The 21,799-nt window shown below is 41.3% G+C and overlaps 1 protein-coding gene across 4 annotated transcripts in view; it reads left to right on the plus strand.

The window, feature by feature from the left end:
• Positions 1-1,498: 1,498 nt before the first annotated feature.
• Positions 1,499-21,799, plus strand: part of dab2ipb (DAB2 interacting protein b) — a 123,221-nt gene continuing 102,920 nt past the window's right edge. The window contains exon 1 of one of the 4 annotated variants that reach the window (XM_023423951.2): positions 1,499-1,695. In XM_023423951.2, the coding sequence (XP_023279719.1) occupies positions 1,656-1,695 (40 nt within the window). In that variant the 5' untranslated portion in view covers positions 1,499-1,655. Of the gene's footprint in view, positions 1,696-8,241; positions 8,263-13,017; positions 13,094-13,934; positions 14,140-21,799 lie in introns of those variants that run through there. The other 3 variants (XM_087178702.1, XM_087178701.1, XM_023423953.2) reach the window with 3 other exon arrangements.

The raw sequence follows: 21,799 nt of genomic DNA on the forward strand, positions 1-21,799 counted from the left end.
CGCTTAATTTTACTGAGGTGAAAGTTTTTTTTCCTCTGTATACAACTTCGGAAAAGTTCTCAACCCCTCGGTTCTTTAAAGATGCTGGGGCATACCCTGCCCTATTTTCCAGTTTTTACTTCTTCCGTAAATATTTTCACAAACTGTAACATTTTAGATAGGATTAAATAGAACTGGATAACTGACCAAAGGCTGTTGAATGATTTTTACATGCCTTGTAGCCCAAATACTGCCTCACATGTATTTTCCCTCTGATGTAACAAAGTCCTCCTTGCTTCTCTCCTCAGAGTTTATAATTACAATTAGCTACCATTAGCCAAAATGGTATTTGTTGTGCCAGTCACTCTAATCTATTTTGCCAGCACATCACTAGATAATAGGTTGGTTTGCCTTGTCAGTGTCTTTTCTTACAGATTAAATAAAGATGAACTCAAAACACCTCAAATAAGAGGAGTTGTAACTTGCCAAGAAGAATGTGAGTTAGTTGAGATAAAATGTTTTCAAGGTAAAGGTCGGCTGGGATGTATTTGGTTGCAGTATGTAGCTGAAAAAATATGTAGCAGGGAAACCCACTTTAACAGAGTTCAGGTGGCACATGAAGTGGCAGATTTGAATCACTATGAGCTGATAATCCAATTATTATTGATGCCAAACTTCAATATTTTTTGACAGCTTTTAAGTATTGGCAGCACAATAATTTCTCTACATTTCAGCCATGACAAGCAATTAATGATGTATGCATTAGTTTTCCTCTTTTTTTTTTTTTTTTGACATTGTACTATATGTTACTGAGAGCTGAGACAATTAGTAATATTAATATTTTTAATTAATATTTTTTGGCAATAATTTGATATTCAATGAATATCAGTAATTTTTCAAGCAAAAATCACAAACTTTTTCCGGTTCCAGCTTCTCAAATGTAACTATTTCTCTGTTTCATATCATTGTCGATTGAATATCTTCGGCATATGCTGCACAAAACAAGCAGTTTGAGCTCTGCACACTGTGATGAGATATGCTGTTTTGTGCATTGAATTGAAATGAGAGTCGAAACCATGCCCAGCCTGCACAGCCTGGTCCGGTTTCTGAGTCCACCCATTGTTAACATTCAGGTTGTAGCACTATGGAAGTTCCTAAATTCTTCTGGCATGTAAACGTTTTCCAAACTGATGTTACTAAGTCCTCGTCATGATGAGAAAAAAATATGCTGAGAGTGAAATTGATCAAAGTGGAAACATTCTCCACCCCCTCCACCCATCTCTCTCCCTCTCTCTCCTCCACCACCACCACCACCACCACAACGTGGAAACTGCTCCTCTCTCTCTCTCTCTCTCTCTCCTCCCTCCCATTCTGTGCTCCGTTATACTCTCTCACTCTCTCTCTCTCTCTCCCCACTCTCCAGAGAGGGGTTCAGTCAGACAGATGTAACACAACAGTAGAAGCCTGAGCTGAGCTGGCAGGCTGCAGGGGCCAGACCAGAGCCAGCAGCTCTGACTGGAGAGAACAGCGAGGAGGACGCGGCAGCGGCGTCGGCAGAGGGGGATAAAACAGTAGTTGCAGTGGCAGTTTCAGTAGTTGCAGTTCAGTTACCGAGCTGACTTTGCCTCAGGATATGGGCGTGTTGATCTGGGCGCTCATCACCCTGTGAATTTAACATGGACCCTGACACCAGCACCCATCCAGAGACGCAGCATGGTGAGTGGGGATTTGAAGGAGGAAAAAACGAGAAAAGATGAGAGTGATACTGTGGAAAAAGTTGAGGAGCGTGTTAGTGAACAAGGGAGTTAGGTCACATGGTTTTCCTGTTAGGTTGCTATTATGACAATGCTCTCCATTTGGCTCTTAAGCTGTTGACTAGGGCCTCTGTGGTCAAATGAATAGGACTTCAGTCTGTTCTGTTGGGTAGGGGGTTAAGGGGTGAGGGGGGGTTAGATGGCAATGTGATGAAATCAACTGCCTGCTAAAGAAATTTGGCTGTAATGACCCTTTTTTTTTTGGTTACTTTACCAAGGTTGTAAAGTTTTTTGCTTTTTTGTATCGTGTTTTGAATGAATTCTCCCTGGGATTTGCCTTGGCTTCAGTTGTGTGCTGTTTTGGTGCAGGCTTCATGGAGCAGGAAGCTCTCCTCTTGCTCTTTGAATGGAATAATGAACTGTGAGGGCCGTGGGTGTACCGTTTCTCTTCAAAAGCAGCGAGATAATTTGATGGTTATGTGAATCCGTATATTTGTATGCAGTGTAGTGGTTGCTGTATGTGGGTGTTTGTGTTAGAGACCCAGAGTGACACGAAAGAATGAAAGTGGGAGACAGAGGGAAAGAGAAGGGGAGAGACAGAAAGAGAAAAGAGTTATGTACACAAATAAATCCAGGGGGATCTAGACTGCACTGTAGGCCAGCGAGAGTGCTCACTCTTTCTCTTCCCCCTCATTTTCCGCTGCCTCTTTTTTTTTTTTTTTTCCTCCACTGCTCCAAATGTTAGAGCCTAAACTAGATAGTTAAAAGGCACGAAAAAAATGGTGTATTATTAACTGGGCCAGAAAAGACGATGTTTTGTCTTCATGGCCGACGGGAAGGACTCTGCTGTGCTGCTGATGAAGAATGTGGCTAACAGAATGAGTCAACAGAGAACATATTTCCAGGAGACTGTAGTTTTCCTCTCCAGCGCCTAAGCCACATTGCTTTATGCACTGGGCTCTGTGCCATGACAGCGAAGGAGAGACAAAGAAAGGGGAAAGAGAACAGCTAAAGATGAAACTTGAGGATTTTTATCCATCTCATGAGACGTGAAACTTCTGATAGTGAGCTAATCAAATAAGTAAGAACGCTGAGCTTTTTCTCACCTTCACAGGAAGGTTTCCCAAACTAAAATGCCAGCTTTGTGCGATTATAGTCATTTTCTGCTCTCAACCGGTTTTCGGTGCGTACAGATCTCTTCTAAAGGTCCAGTATAAATAGAAAAGTGAGAGTAGGAAGGGCAATAATCTGATATCATCCGATTACATTCTCACCTCAAGCGTGCAAGCTGCGGGAGGCGTTCACACTTCCTAAGGCTTGCAGGCATCACTTTTCACTCTCTATCAGACACACACAACACATGCGCGCACAGAGGTATCACTGCTGTTGTTTTGCAACAAATCTGGGAGAACAGTGCTTTGCGTTGCATGTTTTTTTTTTCATATATTACACATTGGTTTGTGTATTTTTCATATACAGTAGCTGCATCTACATATTTCCTGTTTGTTTCTACAGAAAGCAGATGATTTCTAATGCTGGACATCCTCTTCCACTGTACATCAGGAAATAAGTGGCATTCCTGCTATACAAGCTAAATTAAAAGTGGTGACTTGAATAACTGCGGTACATGTGTGCACTCAGTAGGATTGTCAGGAGTAAACTGAGAGTCTCACTAAAAGTATTTCTCTTTACAAGCAGCCATGCCTAATTCAGGCCTTAAAATGAGCATAGCCACTAGCTTATAGGGGCACATAGAGATGAGAGGAATGTTGAGGGAGGGGAGTAAAAAAGGGAGAGGCAGAAAAACTCCTTATCCATGGCCTTCATTGACATGTAAATAGGTCTGTATGTTTTTGTCCTAGTTGAGAAAGGTTGAATGCTAGCTCATGTACTGCAGGGGAAAACACAGGGACACACATTTTTTGTCTAAGTGTGTGTGTGTGTGTGTGTGTGTGTGTGTGTGTGTGTGTGTGTGTGTGTGTGTGTGTGTGTGTGTATATGTGAGTGTGTCAGATAGAACTTTGATTAGACAGGGATTAAACCGGCTGAGATTTCCTCCTTTTCGCTATAAAGCATTTTTGTGAAAAACAAGGGGCTTTTCACTCATTTTCCATTTTGAAGTAAATTAGGGTTTCTGACTGCACTTCTAAAATTCCCAGATTTTATCCAGATGAAACTGTGGTCTTGTGGGTGAAAGCGCTACAGGGCTTTGTCTTGAAGAATGTTCAGCTTTTAATAAAAGATTTGTTCTTGCTTGTGTTGTCATGTGCTAGAATCGAGCCAGACTTCGGAGCTGGGTGGTACACGGTGTGTAAATTTAGGAACTGGGCTGTCAGCTTAGAAATTTTAATCTAGTTTTAAGATAGGAAGCGTTATCTTACGCCAGGCCTCATGGTCAAGTCAAGTTCATTCTGGCATAGAGACTTTCTTCACTCTTTGAGGTTTCAGCCTTGAGAGTTGTCTAAAGTGTTTAGAAACTGATAAAAACACCATGTTTAGTCTGTCCTGTTTCCAGCAGCTGTAAACATCTTTGTGTGTGTAGGCCTTTGTGTATGTGTGTATGTTCATGTTTCTGTATTTGCATCTTTTGGGAAGCAAATCTACATTTTAAACCCTCGGTGGAAAGGCGTTTTGGCAAAGTGGGGTCATTCTGGCACGTCCCACTTCCTCAGGGACTTGGGTTTGAGGGTTAAAGGTTAGACGGGTCCTAAAATCTTGAGAAAATATCTGGGTTTTAAACGTGCTGGATGTTTGTGTCTGCTGTTTGTTGCTGCATGGGCAGATAGTGTACAGTATGTCTCTTGCTGCCCAATAAATGAGTGATGGCAAAACAGTGAGTTAAAAGAGACTAAAAGGCATTTTTTTCTTTCTCCATGTGTGACACACATTAAATTTGATTTGAGTTGATTTTGTGAAGTTGTTAGCAAACAGTTCATTATTCCCATTTTCAGCAACATCATCAATCAAATGATGAATGTGTCCGTTATGCACTTACTTTTAGCTCTGGTCTCTATCAACTCATGAGGAAAATATCTGGCACTTTAGCAGCTAAATGCTCCGCTACTGTATGTTCACCAGCTGGTCACTAACTTCTGTCTGTCTACCATGTGCTGCTAAGCCAGTAGCAGGATTTTTAGAGCTGAAAACTTCCGCCTGCTGTGGCCAAAAAGACACTATGAAAGCAGCGAGAGTGAAGCGAGACAATAAAATTGCAGCCTTGACGGCTAAATAATTGATGTTAAGCTTTGCAGAGCTGAGGAGAACTGCAAAGTCAGCGCTAGGTTCATTAATATGAGCGACCCCTTTCACATGGTCCATTGTCATCATGGAAATATTGATTGTAGCTGCTTTAAAGAAGGAGAACACCTTATTTACTCAGTTCAGATTTCGGAACCATTGAAGGTTCTTCCGTTTGCAGGTAACTTTGCAAACGTTTGCTCAGGATAATCAAATAAAAATACACTTCAATTGAAATCACAAAGATCAGCTACAATGCAGGAAAATCTCCCATCTCCAATGACAGGAGATACAGAAAATAAAATGTATAATAATTACTATTATTTTATGGCTTTTTAACAACTCTGCCCAGCAGCCTATAAGAAAAAAGCATTAAAGTCAGATTGTGTATTGTTTACTAATGTCACATTTTCTGATTTCTGGGTCGGTGCCTCCAGAATTCAAGCACTCTCCCTCATGCTGTTATTTAGGGCAGCTCTGTGGCAATGTTCCAAATAATCACTCTTTTCTCGCAGACTTCTGACCCTGCTGCTCCTGCGTTAGCAGTAGCGTTTATTGTAAGTCTATATGAACAAGATAAAATAAAAAGCTCAGGCTGCTTGTCGTACTCCTCCAGAGGTCAAGGCAAGTGACGCTGCTGGGCTGGAAGAAAATGTCAGGAGTAGTTTTAAATAACAGGCTGTGTGTTGTGGCACTGGCTTTTCTAAGACTAAACTAACTCTGATGACCTCTGATTTGTGGGTTGGATGTTATTTTGAAATGAAAACTAAACATTAACTTTACATACACATCTTTAACTTGAATAAACTGCTTTTCCTATGAGCCACAAACTTTCTTAAGGTATCTTATAACACTGAGATTGAGACTGACTACGTTTCACACTTGGCTTTAAGATTCTTCTCAAATGCATCTGCAGTGGCTGCTTCTGATGGGATTTTTCTCCCATGCTTATTTTTGACTTTATTTGTGGTGGGAAACTTTGAATGTTTTGTAAATATGGAGAGAGAGAGAAGAAAAAAGGGGGAACGCTGTGGCTATTTGCATAATGAATCTTTCTACACACTGAAATGGTCAAAATGAGAAAGAAAATGCTGGAGAGAAGAGATATGAAAACAGAGAGGGATGCAGAGAGAGTCAGGAGATGTGAAGTCTATGTTTGGAAGCTTTTTTCAAGCTATATATATTTACTACAAACTAGATAGTCCTTCATGGAGGTCAGGGACACATATGTCTGACACTGCATATTTGGATAAATGTATCCCTGACCATGTCCAAATGTGGCCTGTGCAGTCAGGTCCGGATGCGTCCTCTGTGCATTTTGGGATGCTGCAGTGCTACCGGTCATTGTCTCAGAGGAATGAATGAGTAAAATGGAAATAGTCAGAATGCATTTGTGTCTCTTACACATTTCCCCTTAATTTGCAGCTGAACTAAGGAGCCTCAAGGACTTAACTCAAGAACCAAAATTTTTTTTGGCGCAATTGTGTTTGCCTTTCCGAAGCGAATGAAACCGATCATAAATTGCACTGCTGTGAGTGCTCGGTTTGAGACATCATTTTTGCATGTGGAGAAAAAACAAAGTAAATATAGATGAGTTTGAAAACATCATGTTGCTCTTTTGTAATTTACAGTCGTGTGATTTGTAATGAATGCTATAAAGATGTCTGTCTCCAGAGTAGCAATCTGCTGATTGGTGATGTTCTGTTTCTTTTTCTGTTATAGTGCGTAATTTGTCTGTTCATGGTACATAACCACAATGAAGCAATTGGCAAATAAATAAAAAATTCTCTTTCCCTCCCTCACACTTGCTTTGCATCTCTTTATCCTCTTGGTTTTTGATTGTTGAGTTTTCCACTGTATAACTATCATAAAGAATAAAATAATCTCTTGTGTTTTACCAGTTAGTGATGCTCTAAACGAGAACAGGTCAAAACCTAAAATACCCAAGGTCAGTCGGTTTCAGCATCACTCCTCCTCTCTGTGCTCACATATACAGTATTTTAATACAGCTGAATTCCCAATAAAGCTGTTCTCACTTACATGTTTTTCTGTTTCTGTTTCAGACAACAGAACAAATACGAAATAGTGATTGAAACACAGACCATTAAGACTACATGTTACCAGCAGTTACTCCCAAGTCAACAAAACTCTGCTTTTATAACCTTGATGTCATCTGACCAAATCATCAAACACATTAATTGAAGATAAAGACTGTTCTGTGGTTTCTGCTATATTTACTTGTAAAATGATCGCTCAGAGACAAAGTTAGAGGCTCATTCATGCTGCCATGTGGACAGCATGGGTCTGAAAAGTCGGTTAATCTAGTGACAAAGCTGCTAACTTGGCAACACTGCTTGTTTGCATCAATTTATTTTGAAAGAGCAACAACCAATGGGGGAAAACTCCACTACACAACACTTGGCCGGACCGACCAGAGGTATAACCTTATCGCTCAGTCACCTGGCATTCAGTTGACCTACAATGTAACTTCATCACTCAGTAAGTCAACAACATTCACATTCATAGGCTGGCCCCAATGTTGTGGTCCAGCACAACATTGCAGACTCTACCTTGGTAGTTACTGGCCCTGTGAAAAAGCAGTACCTACAGAAACAGACTACAGACAAACAACCAGCAGAAGCTTCCTCTTATCGTAAAGGAGCTAAAAATAGATCCTCAAAAGGTTCCTGCAGTCAAAAAAGTTTCTGACTAACTCTATTTTGGAGAGCAGCAAAAAAGGAAACCCAAAAAGAAAAAGTAAAAACGATCATTAAAGTGCAAGACCATGTCCTTATTTTTTTTTTCAATCTGATCAGAATGGCATTTTTATTTTATTGTGAAAATATGAAGTCTTGTCAAATTTGACTGAATTCAGGAAAAAAATTCCAAATTTTTTTTTAATGTGACTAGACTGAACTATAGAAGTGCATTTTTGCACAGTGGTAGGTTACAGTAAGAAAACAGAGCAGATTACCAACCAAAAGATCCACAGATGTGAGGTTCACACAGGAGATGACAGATGAAAAGTTCATCAAACCAACTACTCTGGTGATGGTGGATATAAATAACACTGTAGGAGCAGAGCTAAGCAATAACCTCAGAGAGCTGACTTGTGGCCAGCAGCAACAGTGGCACGACTCCATTTGGCCCTGTTTGTCAGAAAGCCACCCTGATGATAGACTGTCAGTCAACAGAGCGCTGCTGCGGGGAGGGGAGGGGGAGTCGGGGTCAAGAAACAGGGAAAAGCAGTGCTGAGCATATGAGACAATGGAGCGTTAAAGAAAACTAGAACGTGTGCACAAATGTAAATTGCGCCTTTGCTGCATGTCATGTAGATGTTAAGCATGTTAGTGTATGTTGTGTGCGTGGGCGCTAGTGCGTGCATTCGTGTGTCAGTGTGTGTCCATGACATGTTTTGCTGCCGAAGTGTGCGATGTGTGTCTAAGTTGAAGTGACTGCAAGGGGCAGAAAACTGAGCCAAACGCAGCCATGAGCTTGTTACACGCTCACAACAAATTTATGTTGGGAATGTGCTTTTCACGTCTCTGTAAGTCTTATGTAAATGTGCTGGTCCCACACTGAGCAGAGTGCCAGAGAGGGTGAGAGTGGTGAGGGAATGAGTTGTGGAGAGAGAGCTGGAAAATATTGACTATGTGAAAGGAAACTGGTAAAGTCGGAGAGAGCATGAATACTAGCAGACTTAAGTCTTTTCCTGGGAGATTCTAATCAAAAGAGGATTCTTGAATTGTAAGATGAACTGATCTTAATCAGTGTTTTGTTTGCCCTTCTTCATTGTTTGTGTGGTTTACCCAGCTACAGATCTGTGATGATCCAGCAGGGTGTTTATTTCAGTACCAATGCTGGTGGGAAAATGCAGTCATTTGAGCCTGAAATTAGAGCTTGAGAAAAGCAGCAACATGAAACTGTAGATGGTTGATTTAAAGTCATGTGATATTCTATCTGCTTTGTTTTCACCATCACAATTAAATTACATTCAACCCATGATCATGGGGTGAACTGTTAAAATGTCTTTTTCTACATCATGTCACATGCTGTTCTGGGTATGCTGTCTGTAAAACGCCCACATGCATTAAGAGAAATGTGAAAGAAGAATTTTCTCAATTATAGACCAGATTAATTAAATAAAACAAGGTTTACAAGGTTATGAAAACTGTGATACTGTGTGTGACACCCTAACTAATTAATGTCACTCTATGTGGTGGCATTTCGAGATGTCGAAGGAGGCACTAAAGGCAGTTACTGTATATCTGTTTGTGTTTTTCTATACTAAGATTGAGTTGTTCTGTTGGCAATATTTCAAATACAATCTCCGCTTTTAGATCCAATATGTATACTTCTGTAAGTTCAGTCAGAGACACTTTTGGCCAAGACTTGCCCGTTTACAGCAAAACATTGTTAGATTTGGCAGGATGAAGGATTTCTCTAAAGAATCCAAGCAACATCAAGGATTCAGCTAGAAGAACTAATCCTCCCGGCATTAACGATTAAACATGATCAGATCTAAGTAAAGTCAACAATAGCAAATATGGGTCATATGACGAAGATTTGGTGGTGGAGGGGGCTTCAGGAAAGTAGGAAACTGCTTCTGCATGGGGGGTATCAGCAGAGTTATAGTGCTCCACCTAAACTCACACATTTGTGACGAGACACTCAGAGTTCATGTCACTCTGCATGATCAGGTTCGGGGGATTTTGATAGTTGAGAGTGACAGAAACCATATGGAGGGAGAGGTGTGAATGGTATGTGATAAATGTCCTAATGAAAGCCGGGCCTCGGCAGATACGTGCTATTCATTTTAGACCGGTGTGGGCCCCAGACTCTAACCAGTTCTCGCCTTTTTATAAGCTGAATTCCCTTTGGAATCCGTCCACAAAAAGCACTTGCTGGCATGGTAGGCATGGCAGCAGCCTGACCCCACGTGCCGCACACAAGTGCCTTTGTCTCCAAAATGGCAGATGTTGGCATTCCTGACTGTCCTATGTCCAACTCTTCCTACAGCTGAAATACAAATTCCTTTTTTCTCTGCCTGTACTGGCAAGAGGAGACGAATCCTAAGCCAGACACTCTGATTTGAATTGACTGTTTAATGTGTTCATTTCCAGATTTATTTTTTTTTTAGCATCCAAGCGCTCAACAGAGTCCAGAATGGCACATCGTTAGGAAACTGCAGACATTAGGTAGACTATTTGTTTCTTGTTTGTCAGCGATGGTTCAGCTCTTTTGTCACACTGACACTCTCTATTCTTTACTTTCTGCCTGCTGCTGGTATCCCGCTCTCTCTTCTCCTCATCTTCCCCTTACATCCTGTATTTTTCTCCATTGTCGCTGTCATTCTTCTGGCTCAGGCTCAGCAGTAACATACCTGCCGTTTCTTGAGGAAGATTCTTTTTTTGAAAAACTTCAAGCTTTGTTGTTGTTTTTACTCCCGAGATCCAGACTTGTGTCGCATTCTCATGCACAAAAATCTGTGCATACTCGATGGCAGGGGTTAAGCATCGTCGTCACTATGAATGTCCTCAACTTTTTCTCACGTTCTTGGACATAAACTCACACAAATTAACTCAGGAAAATAAACAGAGTGACAGGGGGGGTGAGGGATTACTGTGACAGAGAGAGAGACAAACAGACAGGGAGATAAAAGGAGAGGCGTGTCTGAGTTGTCTATAGGAGAAGACTGCTTCACTTTTTGTCCCTGTGTAACTCTATAGCCCACATACCAAAGTACTCACTCACTATGTCACTTCAGGCTTTTGGGTTTCTGTCTTTCCCATTTTACTCTCACTCCCTCTTTGCCGGTGTTTCCCCTGGTAATTGTTTATTGAGGGGCGGATTAGACTTTAGTCAAACTTCTGCCTAAACAAGCATCCTAGTCTTCTGATATGACCTCAGTCTGCTCTAAAACACTTTGCAGGGCCTTTGGCATTTAACTGTTTTAAATAATGAAAACAAGCTCTTTGAAAATGTTTTGTACAACCTGATGTTTCGTATTGAGGTGATCACATTTCACAAGTAAGGTTAACTGAAACTGCGTCCCTGCCTCCTAACTAAAGTTTCAGCCGTCCTCTGTCATCATTTGATGGCAGATCACTAATATACACTGACCTCTATACACCTGTGAATACCTGTGGTCATTTGTCTTACATATTTGTATACTTAGCACTTTTTACATGACATGTGAATCTGTAGAGCACTGAGCTTTTCATCAAAACAAATATGTGAAAACAGCCTCACTAATTGTAGCAAACTGTTTTTGAAATTTGGAAGTGATCGGGCCAATCTTCAAAAGAAGCAGTGTTCACGTGCCAAAATGTGTCATATAACTCCTCATCAGGCATTGGTGCACAACAAAGACAAACTCACTACAAGATGTCGAGAGTTTTGTAGCTGTGCTTAATTCCTCAGAGGCGAGAAACATATGAAAGTAATAGATCAACATATTTATCCCATCCTCACTGATGTCACACACGGCCTCTGCAACACAGCAATTTGTATCGTTTCACATTTACTGGATATGTGTGGAAACTGCGCTGTTTCCATTTTGGTTTTGGAAGCCGGGACTCTAAATGTGGAGTGGAGGAAACACGGAGCTGTCTGTCATCAGTTTATTCGAACCTATTGGCTTTTTAATGCTCTGTCGCAATTATTATAATTAGAGTAATTATAGATGTTAAAGTAGTTCAATAAACATCTTGTCTCCGCAATTTTTGTGCTGGATCAGTCAGTGTTAATGTGTTTACCTTAACTACAAACTTCCTCATTAAATAACTTAATGGTCTATTAAAGGCTACATAAATGTAAATACATTAAGAATGCTTTTATAGTAATATAATAGCAACAGTAGAACAGATGGTTTGAAACCTGGTTTTTCTTTTCCAGATTTCATGTGTCCTATGCAGTTTGGTTTGGTGTGTGTAGAGCACATTTGATTTAATTAATTTAAGTTAATGCCACGCAAAAGTTTTTGCATTTTTCTGTATTTTTAGCCACGGAGGCAGCGTGGCCCTGGGGATGACGGTGTTGGTCTCTCAGTCCACCTCTTTGAGCCAGACTGAAATATCTCAACAACTGTTGGATGGATTCCTATGACATTTAATCCAGTAATTCATTGTCCCCACAGGATGAATCCTGTTGACTTCGGTGAGCCTCTGACTTTGCTTCTAGCTCCACCATGAGGCTGACATAGTTATTTTTTAAAGAAATGACTTGGATTCCCGTGTGTGGAAACACATTAACACCTATCTCAAAATTAATTGTAATATATTGGTGACCCTTCACTTTTCATCTTACACTATCAGGCCAATCTCTCAATTTGATTGGTTCATTTCAATTTCACTCTCACTGTTTTATGACCAAGTACCTGCCAGACTAATGACATTCCCATCAACTGAAGTTTTACGTAGTATTAAGTGATAATTAGCATTAGCATGCTAACATGCTAAACTAAGATGGTGAACATGGTCAACATTATACCTGTCAAACATCAGCATGTTATCATTAGCACTGTGAGCATGTTAGTTTCCTGATGTTAGCATGTTCACATGAAGCAATGCAGTGGCTAAGTACAGACTTACGGAGCTGCTAGCATGACTGTATCCCTGTTAAATTACCATCACATGAAATTTCACGACAGCAATAATAAAGAAATATATTTGAGTAAAAGCTAACATAACACAGTGTAGCTGCACAGAGGGATCATCATATGATATTTTTCTTATTACACAGCCCTAAGGCTTTGGTGTGACTAGATGTGAGAGAAGGACGACACTGAAGTAGAAGTAAACTGGTGTGAATAGCAGGAGGACGGGGGGGGATCTGATGTCACCTCCGTGGACAAATGTCTTCCTTGACAAATGTCTGGCCAAGGACGGCAGCAGAAACATGAGAGTCCTGTTCTTTGGCAGGAAGGAGGGTGGTGGTGTTTGTGGGGGGGGTCATGGGAAAAGACATCGAACATCTCAGCGAGGCCACTTCTTACTGTAACATACCTATTACCTGTGCTGTAGCGTAGTGTTGTGTGGTGACTTTAGCTTTTTGCTTAATCATGGTTTGGAAACTGGCTTGGGTTGGGTTGAACTTGCATTTAAGGAGAAAGGAAACAACAGGTGAGGCCGTGTTCTTTGCAACACTTTCTGTCTCTCTGACATTTGCAGCCGACAGAGGAATTTGTGTTTTAAATGCCTTATGCAGTTTTTGTAACCCTTGGAATTACTTTTGTGCCTGAAATGTGCAATATAGATAATGTTTCCTTGGCTTGCCATTGCAATAAACATAGTAAGTATTTTTTAGATATTTTTATTGAATGTTTAATATTGAAGTATTTGTCAGGCAGAGCAAAATGCAGTTGTAAACAAAGACAAGGAATTCTTCAAGATAAAAACACTCATGCTCTTCCATAGAACCACTGCAGAATGTAGCCTAAAGTGCACAGCAGATTTCAGCTAATGCTTTAAAGCTGGAGTGTGGTAGCGAGGCCCGGCCTGGCCCCGCGGTTTTTGGTCAACCGCAACAAGCCCTCTGATTGGTTGGATGTGATATAGGAATTCAGCTCTCTGAGGTCTAAACTCCACCTCCTTCATCTCCTCCTCCTCCTCTGAGCCCCGGGCGCTGAGGCACGACGGCATTCCCTGTGCATGAGCGTACACACACACACACACACACACACATGCATGGTCTCTCTCTGTCATTCGCTTTCTCATATGAAAGGGGCTGTAGAACAGGGAGTTACAGACATTTGAAAACACAGAGCAAGGAAGTGAGAGAAAGCAACAAAAGACAAAGAGAATACTCTCCTGCCCTCTGTTTGTGTGTGTGTGTGTGTGTGTGTGTGTGTGTGTGTGGGTGAGCTTTTTTTCTCTCTCTGTGTGAGCCTGAGAAGGGGGAGGACCTGAACCCTGCTAAGTGCCCCTGCAGGAGTCCACAGGACCATACACACTCACACCCTTACACACACACACACCACACACATACTTGCTCAGTCCACTGCAGCCTGAATGAGTGCGAAGCAGAGGGAGAAACGGAGCAAGGAAGCAGGAGTGCGAGAGTGGGGAGGAGAAATCGCTGGAGTTACTACTTGTTGCTCTTGGTTTTCTGTGTGGATTGAGGATGATATTCCTACTGCTTTCCCTGCGGTAGTGGGACCTTGTCTGAGGTGAGCACTAGCATTCCTTTCTTTTCTCTTTTCCTCCGTCCACTGGCCAGTGATTCTGTGAGAGAAAAGGGGGTCTGAGTTGCAAATTTCGTGATTTTTCTGTGTGATTGCTCTCTTGGTGGAATGGCGGAGGGGGGCTGAAGGAGAGGAGAAGGTGTTGAAGCTTTTCACGTGCCAGGGAAGCAACATTATCACACTGATCTGTCAGAGACAGGAGCAAAGTACAGGCTGAAAGAAGCAAACTATCTTTTATGGAAGAAACAAACGTGGAAAGAAGAAGTTGTTGAATAATTGTCAGGCTCAAAGACACTTAAGAGCTGCAACATGTGATTCTGAGCTTCTACAAGTGGGGCAGCAGGAGATGAGAGAAAAAAACTCCGGCTCTCAGTCTCTCCGGACTCTTTTCTGATTAATGCCTCCCTTTCCTTGTTGTGTGTGCAGCCTGGGGCTGCTTTGCTGACAGGGCCATGTAACATAAATGTGACATTTATACATAACCTGTGTGTGTGTGTGTGTGTGTGTGTGTGTGTGTGTGTGTGTGTGTGTGTGTGTGTGTGTGTGTGTGTGGAGGTTTAGTCCCCTTCCAACACACTGTGGCAAAAGCACAAGGTAGTGTTTAAGTACTTCAGCAGTGTGTGTGTGTGTGTGTGTGTAGTCTTCATTTATCAGCTCCTGCATGATTACAGTGTCTTCTGTGCCTCCTCTACCACAGATAGTGGCTCACTTGACTGTGCAGCCTCACCATCATTCCTCCACCAACATGTGTTTACATGCTGCAGTCTATTACCCACACACACACACACACACATAAGTACTGAATGTCAACAATTTAGAAAGTTGCACTTTTGGAGCTAGACATCAGTAATTATAGTGACATTAAAAGATTTATGTTGATTAAACATTTTATGACCTTTTTGTATAAAACTTGTGTCAAGCTGGGGAAACACTTAAAAACATCTAGATTCCATGAGAAATGTTTTTGGAATTAGAGTTGGGGGGGGTTTCTTCATTTTTTTTGCAGTAGTAGTGCAGTGCTGTGTGTCCGGGCGTGGGGCGGGCATTGTTGTCCTATTATTAGAGCAAGCCGGGCCAGCCAGCAGCTGTGGGGAAGGAAGTAGGCTCAGAACAGCCGGAGAAGAGGGATTACTGGGAACACTGAGCGGGAATTATGGACTGACTGCTGGAATGGCATTCCTAAGGTGGCCGCGTCAGTGGAGGGGAAGATGAGTGAGCCAGAGCTCCAGTCAAGGATCAGCGTGGATCATAACAGTAAAAGACAGACAAAGAGTGAACAGCGATCTGGACTAACACACTCTGCTGTAACTGCAGATTACAGATGCTGTACTACTGGATTACTCAGTTGTTGAGTTATTGACCTGGATTTGTTAAGGGCTGCAAGTAATACGTTTTTCATTAAGTTAATCTCTTGGTTGTTTTTTTATTAATCTTTAAAATGTATGAAAATAGTGAGGACAGAACTAAAACTGTCAAAACTCCAAGATGTTCACTTTGCAGTGATAGAAAACAGAGAAAAACTGAAAAACCTTCACATTTGAGAAGCTGAAACCGGTAAAAATGTAGATTTTTAGCAGAGTAATTTATATCATTTATTAAAAAAAATAATGTATTAATTTCCTGCTGATCAAATAATGAGCTCTTGCAATAAACACCACACTAGAAATTGCCATATATTCCTGCAGACCACGACGCACAAGGAAGGCCATTTTAGTTTGAATAAAAGGTGATAAATAAAATAGAAACCTAACATAACCTGTCATGGAGTCTGCTGACCCAGTCTTTGTAACATCTTTATCTGAGGCAGCCCAGCCAGTGGACGCTGACTAAGTGTTCTGAGGTAGCGAAAGTGGAAGGAGTTTCTCACAGATTACCTGATGATTGACTGCTGTGATAAACTGCTGCCACTCTGGCTAAAGAGATAATGGTGTCCCAGTATTACTCACATATCTCTGCTACCTCTCTCCCTCTCCCCCTTGTAAATCTCTGCTGTGTGTTCCAGTGGAAAACACTTGCTTAATGTTATTAGATAAATATGGCGACGAGGGCTTTGAGACCTGGAACTTCTTTGTATTTGTTTTGCAGCAAGTTTTATATTCAGAGTTTGATGAGTGTGTTTAAAGGTGTCTTGTCTTTTCCTCCATCCCTGTAGTGTTGAATGCAGACTGTGATGTGTCCTTTTTGGTAAAAAAAATAAAAATAAAAGCGCCAATAGAGCTGTTGTGAAACTGTCTCATCAAAAAAAAAGAGAGAAGAAACGGAACAGCACAACTGAGAAAAGATTTCAAGATGAATATCTCTTGTCTTGATCATACTTGTTTAGATATTTCTTTATGATTGTGAAACCAAAAATCCCACTCCAGCTGCATTTACTCTGGGGAGAGTCATGATGGAGACTATTTTGATTTTGAAATACTGGACTTAAAAGTGATATTACAAAGTGTGGTACACGTTACAAATATGATCAAAGGAAAAGCACATGGGACTTTTTCTGATTTTCAGTCCAATAGTGATATTTATTTCCCTAACGTACTCTTTTCATGTGTATGTGTGTGTGGCAGTGTTATAATTATCTGTATTTTAATATCAAAGTCTCTATTTGACATTCTGTCCGCAGTGTCTCCTTCTCACAAACACTTTATTGTAGCTGACTTTTAGTAGCACAGGACCTGCCCCCATTTCCTCCACTCTCTTTCCAGCTTTCCTTTAACCCTCCCACCCCGGCTCTCTGAAGAACAGCTATGTAATTAGTCAGCGTCATAAATCACAGACAGCAGAAGGGATTTTGATATATGTTTGACAGCAGTATATGTGGGCGATTTCACTGTGTGTGTGTGTGTGTGTGTGCATGTGTGTGTGCGTGTGTGTGTGTGGATTTTTCAGGTTTGGGGAGTAGAGGAGGGTAGAGGGTGCTCACATACCGTACAATTACCATATGAACATGTGTTTTGCAGGGTATGTTCCGTGCATCCAGATACACATGCTGTGCGTGATGATGTGTGAGATAAATGATCTGGTTAGTGTGTGTGACTCTATTTATTTCACAATACATGTTTGAGCATGTGGTTGCAGCTGTAGACTTTGTCTCTGCGCTGGCACTTACTGCTCGTTAAGATCAAAATCAATTAGCCGTTTCATTCTTTTCCACCACTAGCGACGACTGTGGAAAACTATTAATTGTGTCCTTGTTATGGCAATAAAGTGCTCAACATCTGAATTCAGAAAGTCTGGGTTTTTAAATTCTTTGTGTTGTTGCCCCAAAACATTCCTTAAGCAACAAATGACTCCCACTGCTCACTGCTGAGGGAACATGCACTCTCATATACTGTAAGAAACTAAATTCCTTCACATATAAATGATTTATAGCCTTTAATGATTTTAGAAATGATAAATCTAAACGTCATATTTACAGGTCATGACGAATGAACAGCATTTACATAAATGAAAGAAGTTCTTTCTGCCAGATAATGTGGTTATTTCATTCCATTGGTTTGTTTGTCTTTGAGAATATTTCAATGTTCCGGTTGGTGTGAAATTTGCTATGCACATTTGCAACCCCAAGAGGAACCTATTCGTTTTGGTCCTTGGCTCCAGTTCCATCTTTGCTTGTCAGCTTTCCGAAGTGTCTCTCCTGACATCATGTTAGCTGTAAACACAATATTGCAGCAGACAACTTAAGATTCAAGAAGCTGTTTTCATGTAGGTGTGCACACAGGCTGTTGCACACCTCTCATAATAAATACGTTGATGTATTGACCCTCATTATTAATCCAGCTGGAGTCCATATGTAGCTGTTAATAATTGAATTCAGTGGCCCCTCTCGGTAGATGTGCTGCTCTAACCCTGACTGTGCTTTTTGACATCGGTGCCCTGCACTGAAGTTGCCAGTGAAACGGATGTATGGCCTCACTGTGTGTCTGGTTGTATTCATGCAGGATTAGCGTTTGACTGGGAGCACTGTAGTGTCAGCATGTATGCTGTGTGCCACCGTGCTGCATGCAGATATAGTAACAGTAGGCACTAGTACGATCGCAATACATTTATAGCGGTACTGAAGTCGGTGAAACCTGCAAACAGAGAACACGGTCTATCTGTGTGCCACTGTGCCGACTGAGACTGTGTGGAGTTTGCCGTTGACCTTTAACGGTTGCACATCAAATAATCTTTTTCTGACACAATCCATTCGAATTAGTTTTATTTCAATGTAGCACTTCAAGCTGTGAATGAGAAAATGCTGTCAAATCCCAGCACAATTACCATGGCAGCTTTCATTAACGTCCCAGGAGTGTTTCCATTATTCACTGTCTACCCAGCAAATCTGACAATCACTTATGTCTGTCTCTTTGCTTATTAGCTTAGAGAGAATCTTTTTCAAATTCACAAATGAAACCTGAGCTGTGCAACGTTACAGAAGTGATTCACATTCTGCTTTAGTGGTGGTCCGGTGTCCGGGTTTGTAGAAGGAAATCAGAAAGGGAGAGTTGACACAGTGAACAGCCTCAGCAAAAAGCGTTGTCACCAAACCAATAATGCAATGGTAATGTGGTCAAATTTAACGTGTGGAGGCAAATGCCGAGGCAATGAGTCGTATCCACTTTCTTCACATAATGTGGCCTTTTCAGTCAGACAGAAGCGTTGCCTGTTGCTATGGCAGAATTTTTTGCTGAGGCAATTCTGAGACTGAGGTGTCTCACAAGGAGTTGATGTTCTCTGAGATTGCATGTGGCAATTTGCATATGTGATGTTACTGTTTTTTTGTGTGTGTGTGTCTGTGTGTGTGTGTGTGTGTGCAAAGGTATGACACATTTTGTGTGTGCCATCTTGTCTGATAGAGCCTTGTTGTGTTGCTTCACAAGGTGCCCACCCATTGAGATTTCAATGAGCCAGGAGATAGCACAGCAAACGCAGGAATGTATTTCTGTGGGTGTCCAGCAGTGGATCAGTGTCAAGTTTAAGAGTTTAATAATGTTTTATGTGACTTGTGATGATTATACTACGTGTTTCTCTTTTCCCTCTTTTAAAGTTAGAAGTTTTTTTTTTCTTAGGGAAAGTTTTTATTTCAAGTGTTTGTGTTGTGTGTGTTTGTGTTTGCCCTCACGCAACAACAAGTCAGTGAAGACAAATGGGCAGCAAGTGGTAATGTTTGTATGACCTCTGAGTGAATGTCGTCACTCACAGCATGGTGTAGAACTAAACTCTACTATTTACATATCTAGACACACCATTTATTTTGTAGTTCTTTCCATCATATCTGTCAGTTATTTGGGAACATGGCGACATTCCGACAGAGTCTGACACAGCAAGTAACATGAGCCAGATAGATAGCAAACAAGCCACAGTTTATTCGTGTCATATAAACCACTTTATTTGGAGGTAAAGCAGAAAGTGACTTAGAGAAAAGTCAGAAATAATTTACAGGAAAGGTTTGTCTGTAAACTGTCTGAATGTTCATAGTTTAATTTACTGTTTGTCTTTGTTTTCCGTTCTAAATAATATCCTCAACCCGACACTGCTTGAGTCTCTTGCTCTTAGATGTATTGTTGCATCCCTAAATCTCAGTAGTTCATTTGAGGAGTTCAGTGTTATTATTATGGAAAGACACAAAAAGGCCAAAATAATGAAAATAAAACCCAAGCTGAAATAAACCTCAGTTACTCTTTTGTGGAAAACTTGAAATATTCTGGAAGAAAATGTCCCACAGCGATGCAAATGAGCAATCTTTGCTTTTGGTTTTCTTGCTCTTTTATGCTTGTGTCCGTCCTCTTTTCAAATCTGCCCTGAACACTGATGCGCCGATGAACAGGCTTTCATCCCAGAGTTCCACCAATAAAGTCCGTGGAGACAAAAGCCCATCGCTGAACCAGGCCTGTGGCTGTCAAAACAAAATTAAACTGGAGTGCATCCACTGTCTGCATGCACAAGTCCTTCTGCTGCACTCCCTGAGAATTTTTAAAGCTACTTCTCAGGGTGTCGACCTCAGAGAAGTCCAGCATGGACAACGTATTTACATGGCCCTCATGAAGTTTTTCAACTACAATGCTATAGTTGTATGGCTGCATATAAGTGCACCTTTCACTGTTCTCTAATTTATGAGGCGCCACTGATGAAAAGCTCTTTGAGTTTGACATTAAAGTCCTACTAACTTCTCCCGTCATGCAGCTTTCAAAGACGCCACGAAACAACTATCAAACTTATAAGTATTCATCTGAGGCCGGTGGGGCAATGACGGCTCATCGTTGCAGTCGCAGTGTTTTTAAAGTATTGAAGTGTTGCACTTCATTTTGACATACACACTTGAGAGACAGCTGGGGAGATGGGGACCAAGTTAACCATAAAATGTAAAGGTAAATGTAAAAGTCCGCCTGTTCAGTGACATTTAAGTCTAATTTTTCTTCATCTCTTTAACTATATTTAATCTGCATTTTTCTCACAGGCAACGTATCACAAGACTTTCTTTGTTTCCATGGTAACCAGTGAGGGGATTAGTAGATGTTCTACAGTGTCGTTATTCAAATCAACAGCAAGACAAATGCTGCATCCTGAGAGAGACTGAACATATACCAGACAGTTTCATTTTCATAAGGTTATTTCCTGGACATAGAGATAAATGATTTAATTTCCTCACGTGTTCCATGGCAACACAGCGAGAGGGCGTCCTGATAGCAATGTCATTGCTCAAGCTACATTCATGACACTTTTTGAACACACCTTTCATGATGGATTGCTGCACTCACAAAGGGAAAACATTTAAGATCTCTCTGTTTATCAGTTCTCCTTCTCAGTTTATCTTACAGCGTTCTCTCAGTTTATCACATACATACACACACGTACCGTGGGAGTGAGAGAGATCGTGTTGATCCTGTAAGAAGGTGGCCCAGCCTGCTGAGACAAAACAGAAAACAGGAAGAGGGGAAAATGAACTCCACTCCCAAAGGTTCCCCTTTCCCTCCAACGTACCTCACTTCCTCTCACATAACTCCCCACCTCCCACTTTGACCCTTAACACACACACACACACACACACACACAACACACAAGACACACACACACACATATTGCAACTCAAACAATTATAATAACAGATTGCAAATCATAAAAGTTTGTGCAGGTAAATATGCAGCTGTGTAGCTGAGGTTGTTATAACCTGATTTTAAAGTGCCACATCGAGTTACTGTTGAGTTGCTTGTCAGTGTCTTTGTAGAACCAACTGGTGAAAACTGCACTGTCCCAGATAGTTGTACTCCTCCTGTGTCCTGCCCTCGATCTCTTTGAATAGCTACACAAATACAGACACACATCTATGCACATTCACGCACACACACACACACACACACACACACACACACACACACACACACACACACACACACACACACACACACAGGCAGAATGTGTACCTTTTGTCATTGGGGCTGCACCACTTTGACGTAAAGGTACAGCCAGTGAGGGAAATAGATTAAATACAGAACTCCAAATCCGCACATTTCCTCCCATTGGCCTTCCCGACTGCTACCATTTCATTCTGCGGAAGGACACAGACATGCACACAAACACACCCACAATGTGTCTGTGCATGTGTGCTGGAGAGAGACACACTGTGAGATTGCTGTTTATAGCTCAGATGTGGATTCCCACACTGGATTGA

Source organism: Seriola lalandi, unplaced genomic scaffold, assembly GCF_002814215.2.
Source record: "Seriola lalandi dorsalis isolate HSWRI2012SDOR001 ecotype SW California unplaced genomic scaffold, Sedor1 jcf7180002054695, whole genome shotgun sequence".
Taxonomy (NCBI): Eukaryota; Metazoa; Chordata; class Actinopteri; order Carangiformes; family Carangidae; genus Seriola; species Seriola lalandi.